This window comes from Nanorana parkeri, unplaced genomic scaffold, assembly GCF_000935625.1.
Source record: "Nanorana parkeri isolate BGI_ZX_2015 unplaced genomic scaffold, ASM93562v1 scaffold1482, whole genome shotgun sequence".
Lineage (NCBI taxonomy): Eukaryota > Metazoa > Chordata > Amphibia > Anura > Dicroglossidae > Nanorana > Nanorana parkeri.
Genome location: NW_017307750.1, coordinates 55,871 through 66,708, shown reverse-complemented (window position 1 = coordinate 66,708; position 10,838 = coordinate 55,871). Strand labels below are relative to the sequence as shown.

General features: G+C 38.3%; 1 protein-coding gene across 1 annotated transcript in view; it reads right to left on the bottom strand.

The window, feature by feature from the left end:
- The window catches only part of MSTN (myostatin), a 15,530-nt gene continuing 4,692 nt past the window's right edge, over nucleotides 1-10,838 (bottom strand). Inside the window, exons 2-3 of the mRNA XM_018570230.1 lie at nucleotides 4,078-4,445; nucleotides 1-856 (exon numbers count right to left, since the gene is read on the bottom strand). Coding sequence (XP_018425732.1) covers nucleotides 476-856; nucleotides 4,078-4,445 — 749 coding nt within the window. The 3' untranslated portion in view covers nucleotides 1-475. The remainder of the gene's footprint in view (nucleotides 857-4,077; nucleotides 4,446-10,838) is intronic.

Below are 10,838 nucleotides of genomic sequence, written 5' to 3'. Positions count from 1 at the left end.
CAATTTTTTTTATTACAATTACAAAATTAACCAAACAAGAAAAATGCATTTTGCAGTTGAGACTAGTAACATTGTGCATTTAAAAAGTTGTGTGTAAAAACAAAATAACTGTTTACTGTCTGGTTATAATTAACTAGTTTCATGAACCTTTGGAATTTTAAGGTTTAGGATGAAAATACATTTACATTGCCCCAAAGTTGCCTTACTACTGTTCATGCAAGGTAACAGGTGGTAACAAGAAGTGATAACAGCAAGCTTATAATGTTTCTCAGCTTAATGAAAAGGTGGTAACAGTCTGTCTCATTACAAAGGGAGGATGAAATCATTCCAAAGCTCTCGGTATTAGCAAAACAGCATATTGATGAGCACCACAGCCATCTACTGCCATTGCTGGAAGTTTTACATTAATGGTTTGTTCACTTTCATTGAAATCTTATATGTTGATTGGAGACATTGGAGACACTTAACTGCATATTCACGAGCACCCACAGCGATCTACTACCATTGCTGGAATTTTTCCATAAATGATTTGTTCATTTTCATTGAAATATAACATGTTGATTGGAGACATTTTAGTTGGGGTGCAACAAGGCCCTGCGGAACCTCTGGGGTTTGCTTGCTGAACAAGATGAGTATGGGGGTATTTCTGCAAAAACACAATTCCACATTCTCCAGAGCAGTAGTTAGCTTTGTATCTTTTTGGTGCAATAATCCAGTCCCATCCAAAAGCTTCAAAATCTACTGTTAGTGGATAACGACAGCACCGAGATTCTGTTGAATGTTCATCACAATCTAGACCAAAATCTCTACGGGATCTTTTTGGAGTATCCATTACCTTAACCTCGATGAAGGGATTCTGATGGTAGAAAGAAACAGTTAATTTCTGATGTATATATTACACAAGATGATATACTGTATGTAGTAGATATATATACATTTGTATATATGTATTGCAAATATACAGTGCATATATACAAACCTATATATTATGAGCTTATATGTATTATATCATTCTTGATACCAAGATGCAGTACAATGGCAGTTTTGTACTATTAAAGGTCACTATTAAATTCCTATAAACAGTGATAAGTGAGTAAAACTTGAAATGTGCTGTATTTGATTTTTTTTTTTTTTAGATATTTCTATACACTTCTGGTGGCTAAAAGGTTTGTTGCAGCTGCTACACACAACTCTGTGCAATACATGCCCATTTCAAGAGTAAATACAGAAAATTGGAACTAGCACAGGGCCATGGACTCTCTACCCTCCCATGTTACAACATTGGGAACCCGAGTGAATAATAGCCATGCACCAGAACTCTTCACTTAGGAGGAAGGGAAGCAATGTACCAGTATTTCCATTGTTCCTGGCAGCCAAACTGAGCAGTGGGGGAGAGAAAGGGAAGTGAGTATGTACAGCTGGGGAGAATATCAATTACTTTAACCTGTTGCTTTGACCTACAAAGCACAGGTTCACTTTAAATCAGAGTAGATTTTAAATGTTTTAAAGGAGAAACAGACCTATAGAATGTGTAGTATACCATGTAGATTTAGCACCATGACTTTCTGTATCACAAGATGTACAGCTAAAAATTACCAAAGCCTGATCATGGATTGATTTATGATAATGCATTCATCTAGTCTGTTGCTATAACCATAACCCAATTGACTCACAACCATAACTGGTCATTGGGATTATCAATGGGAGTGTTTATATTAGGAGCTAGTGTGGAGTCAAGTTAAAATGACTGATCACAGTAATCCACACACTGGTGGAAATTCATAAAAACTGAAGCAGACCAAATCTGGAGCAGGTATCTGATGAAGGGGGCGTGACCCCGTAAACGCGTCATCACACATCACACAGTCTCCTCTGCTGACACATAGACACGATTGTGCAGCTTCCATAGACTTTCTGTTGGGTCCATGGACTTACTTTTTATATCATTATCATGCTGAATTTTGTGAGTATGTTTTTTATCTACCTTTGATCCTGATCTTAATAAATTTGTCTGCACCAGGAAAGGCGCCCCCTGTTTGTGTTTTTTTCCCTAAATCTGGAGCAGTGCCTATGGCAACCAATCCGATTCTCTCTTTAGTTTGTTCAGTCAAAGAAGAACTCCAGGAATTATTTGTATTAACCCTTGCATTGAGGGTACCCCCGCAGTGCAAGGGTTAAGTGCTCGTTTGTGTCTAGGTGCTAAAATAAGAAAATTATACTCACCCGAAGCTCCGAGCAAGCTGACAGCCAGCTGTCACAGCACTCCCACCAGCCTGTCTCTCCCTTCCTGCAGAATTGAAATCTTCCTCAGCATCCTCATCTCTATACACTGTGTATAGAATGTAAGGATTTGTATGGGACCTTAGCTTGCTGCAGAGGTAGGGGGAGAGACGTGAAAAGGACTGGTCTAAGGGTGCCCGAACACCTTACAATTTATCTGCAGATTTTCTGTGGTCAGATGGAAAAAGTGCAACAGATTGGCCCAGGTGGAGATTACTCCATCCACACAGTTGAGTGTAGATGGAGGAATCTGTTGCACCTTTTCCATCTGACCACAGAAAATCTGCAGATAAATTGTAAGGTGTATGGCCAGCTTAAGAAGAAGTCGGCTCGGAGCTTTTGGGTGGGTGTAAACATTTTTTTGTCTCTAGACACAAACGAGCACTTAACCCCTACAGTACGGGGGTAGCCCCACTGCAAGGGTTAATTTAAAAAAAATCCTGGAGTTCTTCTCTAAGCTTTGAAAATGAAACAGAGAAGCTGATTGGTGAGCAACCTGCTTCAGATTGTGAGGACAGAGAAACTTACAGAGAAGGTTTCCTTTTTCTATTTTGCGGACGCATCAATGGAAGTATAAACAAAAGACACTGGATTTCTAATAACATTCGGTAGAAAATAGACTATTGGTGTTACAACCCTCGCTTATACAATTTTATATTTATCCACCTATATTTATTCACTTTATACTATTAGATGTGGTTTTAGATTTGTTAGATTGGTTATACATCAGTCTTCCTTCAAATTATTGTCCTCTTTATTTATTGTTGCCGATTGCCAGACTGATTAATTTACCTGGTTTATAATTCAACCATTTAGTATCCACATTGTATTTTCACTATATGGCACACATATGCATTATTCATTAACTTATTTAACTTATCATATTTAACCTATCAGTTTTATATTCGTACTTTCACCATATTTATATGACACGTGTATTTATTAACGTCCATGCACATATGCACTTTTGGATTGCATTTAGTTGCAAGTAGGCTTTGATCACTTATATTGGTTTCGTTTGTGGTATAAATATAGCACGTATTGCAATACCAAGCGCAGCACACTGGTTCACAATTGATCACTTCGATAGATATTGCTGCAGCTGGATTATAATCTTTTGGATTACATTTTTTGATACTTTGATATTTTTATATTTTTGATACTATTATATCTTTTCCTATTTTTTCTGTATTTTGGTTTTTGATTTTTTCATATATCCTAGCGCAACTACCTTGGTCACCACCTGCTTCAGATTGTGTTTGCTCCAGTTTTTTTTTATGTATTCCCCCCACTGTCTTGGTCAAACTATTCATGCAGTAAGCATCTTACACACTTATAAGCATATACTTTAAGCTAGAGCTATATGTAAGATTTTTAGTAGCAAAAGTGTTGTTAGTAAAATCGCTAGTACCTATGCACCAGAAGTAGCAATTGATTGATAAACAGATGCAACCCATGGTTTCCTATGGAGTGAGTGCACCTTGTAGCTATCTGGCTATCACTCATGAATGGACCATTGTGGAATCATTGAAGACTGATGGCTACTACTTGCTACTTGTATAGCTTACTCCAAAGGAGGCCATTAGTTCCAGCCAATTGCTACTCTAAGCAAATAATCACTAGAAATTTAGTAGCGTGATAAAGCTACTAGCAATCTGTGTATTTCTAGTCTAATAAGGTGACTGCTAGCAAGTGTTTTTTTCTATCAGTAGCAAAGGACTAAAGCCAGTCATGTAGCTTAGCTCTTGCTTGTAAATTCACTTTTCTAGACAGAAATCACATAAATGGATGACCTACCAGCCCATCTTCACTTGAACTGCGGTGACCTAATGGAATATCTCTACCATTTTCATCAGATGCTTTTATTTCTATACCAATGCTCGATTCAGGTTGTTTAAGCCAGTTTTGCAGCGCAGCTTTAACATCAAGGCTTTTCCATACACCAGGTCCAGGGGCCATCTCAAGCTTTAGGGTCCGGATTCCAGCAGATCTTGCGCCATCATTTGATGATCTGGGAAGTCTGAATGTCTGCACAAACACTGTGGTATGTCTTTGGACTGGCTTCAAATAAATCCAAAGCTGAGCTTTTGCTATTTTATTGTACTGCATTATGGAGCTGAACTTGAAGTAACAACATTTTTGTTTCTCTGTAGTTGAAATGTCAGCTGTAGAAACAAATAAACAACAAATCAATAACTTTATTGGGTCGCATTGCACAGAAGATTTATTAATGATTAGCAAATTTGCCAATTGGCAAATTTAGCTATAAGTTAATTATTTGTAAAACGAGAATTTAGCAGAGATAGAGTTGTGTAGGAAGTAATTTTACTTTGCCTTGGAATAGATGTAAACCTTAAAGTAGAATGAAATCATTTTAAATAAAACATGCATTTAAGTACCTTAACTATTAACAAAAATGTATCTTATTTGTGTATCACGCAGCTGTAGACCCTCAAATCATCTCTGAATTCATGCTGACACTGTCCTTCCTTCTGGTGGGGAGATACTTTTGTTTCCCATGGTCCCTATGTGTGTTGTAAAGTAGACATCGCTCCAAGCTCGCTCTAGTGTTGGAATACAATCCTAATACAAATTAGTAAACTAAATGTGAGATTGTAGTCCATCACGGGAGCGAGCTTGGAGTAGTGTGTACTTTTACAGCCCACACAGGGACCTGATTTGAGGAAAAACAGCTGAGTGATGCACACAAAAGGTTTATTTTTGTTAATAGTTAAGGTTCTTGAATGCATTTTAAAGTTTAACTCCTGAGTTTAGTGTCACTTTAATCCCACTAGTTTTTGAATACTCAGTTTGTAAATGCTGTATTTACCTCTATGAAACATCATACTACTCCATCTTGTGGGGCTGCGTTTCCTCTCACTTCCAGTTGGGGAGCATACACACACTGTGTCATAAACAGTTGACTATTTGAAAAACAAGAAATGTGTTTTTTACCCATTATTGCATCTTAGCAATGATCTCCTGCAGCCTCTCTGCTGCCATGTTCTTTTTACATGCATGCACTGTAACAACTGTACATTATTTCTCAGGGTGAGTTTTCTGATGTGACAGCCAAATATATCGGCACAGTGTGTGTCTGACATGGCTGCTTGTAGTCTCCATTATTAGCGAAATTAACAAGAGGACAATGCAGGTTCTTTGGAGATATATAAAATCAGTCAACCCACTGGTGGGATCAAAATTGAAATACTGGCTATGGCAGGACAGATCCTTTGCACAGTATTTTGTTATAGCTTTAACAGGTAGGCATAATACATGGAATCTTCATATATAATATTTGAACAAAAACTTTAATGGAGCAGTGGCGTCCAGATAATAGATAATAATCACTTCAAGGTACACATGGAATTGATCAAAGTTGTAATTATTAAGCACCAAAATAATACTACAGAAATGTCACTTCTTCAGATTAGTGGTGTGGATATACACAAGCTTTCTAGCTAACGTGTAGCATGCTTAGCCGCATGTTGATGCTAAATAGACACAACTTTTATCAAGAAATCCATGTCTCACTTGCCCTGATTATTACGCCTGGTGCCTCTGCTCCACTACAGTTTTTTTTAAACCTATCATCTGCCAATATTAATGAAGAAAGTGAAATTTAGAGAGAGAAGACCAAGGAGGAATAGGGGCCCAGCGGCTCATTTTAATTGGCCAGAAGATGTAAGAAAAAGGTAAAATAAACCAAAAAGCATAAAATATAAATGGGGGAACTCAGGGAAGGGGAATTTGGATTGGAGAGCTTGGAGGCAGTCTTTAAGTAACACTTTCAGGCCATGTCCCTCCCTGCAGCCTGTGACTGGACAGTGAAAGCAGAAGGAGAAAACTGATGAGCTAATTTATGTGTCACTGGCTTTCTCCTCCTATCAGCATGCTCAGTGTTAGCACAGAAGCACTGAAGCACAAATGATGGCATTCTCCTACAAATGCTGATGCCAAGTCAAATTCAGGTATCTGCACTGCTTGTATTAAAAATACATTTAATTATCTAACAATTAATAAAGAGCGGCATTCATTGTTTCTTTTATATCTTCAGCTTTCAATGTAGCCTAATCATTTTAATGTCAAAAACAGTGATTTACTGCAATATATCTGTAGCTAGATTGATGTGTCTTTAAATCAGTTAACGAAAACCTGTACTAGGAGAAATACAGGGGTTTCCATTGCTGACCTGCTTCTAAATAGTTTCCTGGTTGTCTGTGACTTCAGTAATGTCCATGACCTAGGATATGCATATCAGGAAAGTCAAAGTGAAGTCAGAGTGAAGTCAGAGTGAAGTCAGAGCTCCTGATCTGCATACTTTTTTTTAAGTCACTGACTGGTAGTACTAAAGCCTAAGGATCACATTAACAGGGAATAGAAGTTTCTAGGAGAAAATGTTAGCAGTGGTAGTCTCCATGCTCCCTTAGTACAGGTTTCCTTAAAATCCAGGTGTCTATTGGCATGTTAAATAGATAGATAGATTGATATTGTACACATAAAAAAATATGTTTAGTATTGGTATTTATGTATAGTGCCAACAATGTTACCCAGTGCTTTACACTGTGCACATCAGTCCCTGCCCTCAAGGAGCTTATCTATGGCCCCTATCTCACATGCATACATGCAGGACCAATTTATACAGGAGCCAATTAACCTATTAACATGTCTTTGGAGTGTGGGAGGAAACTATGCAGTGGCACTACGCCACTGTGCTGCTATATCTATCTATCTATCTATCTATCTATCTATCTATCTATCTATCTATCTATCTATCTGCACTCTATGGACAAAATTATGTAGACACCCCTGCAAGTCCTGGTGTTTCCAATGAAGAGTACTGTTAATGCTACAGTATACAAGATTTTTAGGGCTTGTTCACACCATGTCTAGATCAATGGACTGCACCTGAAAGCCCGTTTTAAGCTAAAAAACATAAAAAATGAATTAAATCTGTCCACGCTTGACCAAAATAAAATCCCAACTAGTTGGGGGCGGGTGCTGCAGTGAATGTTTATGGCACCACAAACAGATCCATAAGAAGTGAAGAAATCACTGGCACTCCAAAGTTCAAAAATGTCAAATCTTCTTTATTGACATCTTTACAGTAGGTCTCACAATGTGTGGCATCAAAAACACACTGCACCACGTTTGCAGATCTGCTCCCGATCTGGTGCGGACATGATGTAAACAAGCTCTTAAAGTAACATTAAAGTAAGAATTTTTTTTCCCTTTCCCAACCCTGCTGTAGGGACTTACCTTAAATGATGCCTCTTGATTTGGTCATCTTCTTCTTTACTATCCTTTTCAGCTGTCTGTCCAGCGCTGGTGCGGGTCTCTGAACCAGCACTGACTCCTCTGTCCTCCTCTCCTCTGATGTCCCACGGAGTCTGTACGGGTGCATGCTGCTCCATAGACTTACCTTGTGTCTCTCCTCGTCTTCCGGCCGAACATCTGAAGTGCGCATGCGCCTGCCCCAAGATCCTTTGCCGGTGCCCAAGACTCTTGATATTTTTGGACAGGAGCGCGCGGCGAAGACACAGGTAAGCTTAAACCCCTTTTAAAACTATTTTTTTTAAAATGTTTTTGCATATATTTACTGCTTGCTAGCAGTAGATATATGCAAAAACTGCTGAGGATTTAATAACCCTTTAAACAAACTGCATGATTCCAACCTTTACACAACAGTTTGGGGAAGACCATTTTCTGTTCCATCATGACTGTGTTCCTGTGCATAAAGCCAGACATGGTTTGACAAGATTGGTGTAGAGAAACTTGAGGAGTCTGCACACTGCCCTGAGCTCATCTCTGTTGAACAACTTTGGAATGAATGAAAATGCCGATTGCCAGCCAGGTGTCATCATATATTGATACGTAACCTCACAAATCCTTTTCTGGCAGAATGGGCTCAACTGCCCTGAAGCTCCAATTTCTTGTGGTTAGCCTTCCCAGGAGTATAGAAGCTGTTATATCCACAAAGGAGAAATGGGTTAGAGTTGGGATGGGATGTCCAACAAGCTCATATGACTGTAAAAGTCAGGTTTCCACCAACCATTGGGCATATAGTGTATAGTGGAAACGAGTCAGTAGCTTTTTTTTGGAATGATGAATCAAAATTTATTTTACAACCAAGTATTGGCATGATAAAAAAAAAACTGTTAGTTGGTACTTAAACTAGAAATATACCTGATGAGAGAATCTAAGCACTATAACACAATACTCACTATTATTCCTGAATAAACCACTTCACCTGGTCTACTCAAAACACATCCTATTCTAACATCACTTCTTTTACCACAGCCTTATCCTCTTGTTCAGCAAAACTCATCATACCCTATAAATATGCTACAGCAGGCACTCTGCCAAATCCCTTTTTCACACTTAAAATGAATTATGTAACTGTCCACACATGACCCTTTTTTTTATTGTTTCTTACATAAAGTTGACAAAACAGATATAAGTACCTGGTGACTGTGCCTAGCCACAAGAGAGTGTCCCCGATTTTCAGATTTTGCTTCAGTAAGTCTACTTCCTTTTAAATGTCCTACAAGGTATTAACTAGCTTTTTGTAGCTGGATTTCATTGTGCTCCTACTCATTTGGGTTTAATATTTGAAAACACAAAAAAGGAATGAAAAGAAAACCAAAAGGTATCTAAAAATATGTAGTGAGACATGATGGCCTCTCAGCAGGGCTTACCTGTGCAATACTAGAAAAGCAATACTTTGCTAGCACTAAACTCTCTGTACATATTAATTCTTTATATATAGACACAGATCAGCCATAACATTATGACCATCCACCTAATATTCAGTAGTAAGTCCCCCTTTTGTCGCCAAAACAGCCCTGACCCATTGAGGCATGGACGCCTCTAGACTTCTAAAGGTATGCTGTGGTATCTGAAACCAAGCCATCACTAGCAGATCCTTTATGTCCTGTAAGTTGCAAGATGGCGCCTCCATTGATGGGACTAGTTTTTCCAGCACATCCCACAGATGCTCGATTGGATTGAGATCTGGAGAATTTGGAGGCCAAGTCAACACCTCAAACTCGTTGTTTTCCTCAAACCATTCCTGAACCATTTTTGCAGTATGGCATGGTGAATTATCCTGCTGAGAAAGGCCACTGCCATCAATGAATACTGTTTCCAAGAAGAGGTGTATTTGGTCAGCAAGAGCTTCTTGCATCCTGGTGCTATCTCTTCCCCAGGTAAGCAACATACATGCACCCAGCCATCCACTTGATTCACTCTCTTCCATTGCTCCGTGATACAGTTCTGATGTTCACGTGCCCATTGTAGGCACTTTTGGCGGAGGACACAGGTCAGCATAGGCACCCAGACCAGCCTGCAGCTACACACATTCAGACACCTTTCTATCGGTTTCAGCATTAACTTTTCAAGCAATTTGAGCTACAATAGCTCTTTTATTGATTTGGACTACAAGGGCCAGCTTTACTTCAATGAGTTTTGGCTGTCCATGGCCCTGTTGCTGGTTCACCTGCTTTCCTTCTTTGGACTTCTCTTGGTAGGTCCTGGCCACTGTTAACCAGGAACATCCAACAAGAGCTGCAGTTTTGGAGTTGCTCTGACCCAGTTATCTGGCCATCACAAGTTGGTCCTTACACTTTACCATTTTTTCTGCTTCCAACACATCAACTTTAGGGACAAAATTATAACTTACTGCGTAATATATCCCACTCACTTCCAGATGCCATAACATTAATCATAATGTTATGGCTGATCAGTATATATACTGTAAATACATATATATATATATACATATATTTACTTAGGTGAAATGTAATTACTGTGCATATTGTTTCACTATATTATATCAATGAATGAGACCTGATACTTTATCCAAGGAAGTTAGCTAAGCAAGTTTGACTCCTCCAAGTGTACCATACATTATTAATCATGTTATTTTAAAATACATTTTACCAAAATCAGATTTTTCTGCAGTTTTCTATATTTATTTTACTATTTTTTATAGTATACTACAATTCCTTTGAATAACTTTAAAACTATTGATGAATCAATATTTCCATTTATTCAAAGCAAAACTTTTTGGGCAAATGATTTGCTTTTATGCTGTGTTGCAGATGAAAGCCTCTATGTTCAATTAAATATTGTATACGGGCAAATCCCTGACAAGTGACTAGTTATAAAAATCCAGTTCAACAAACTTTGGTGCTGGATGACTACTGATCCATGAACATAAATGCATTGCATTTTATTATTCACTACCTTCAACAAGTGGGTTATTAATATTTTTACTATGAACAGTTTCCCTGTTGCTGCTTGGTCAATCTTTTGCTGCAGATCAGTTGCCATTGCTGCTGATCACACGGCTGTTAGAGCCAGATGTATGTGGATTCCAATGCTTCCTCTAAATTCCTAAGTGATCCTGGCAGCATGTGTGGAGCTTACAGTCCCAGAACTATGTGAATATTTATTTCAGGAATCTGTGTCCCGTGAGAATGGACACATGCTTCTCCAAAATACCCATTATTGGCACATTTAGACAATTTTTGAATGTACAGAATATATATATATAT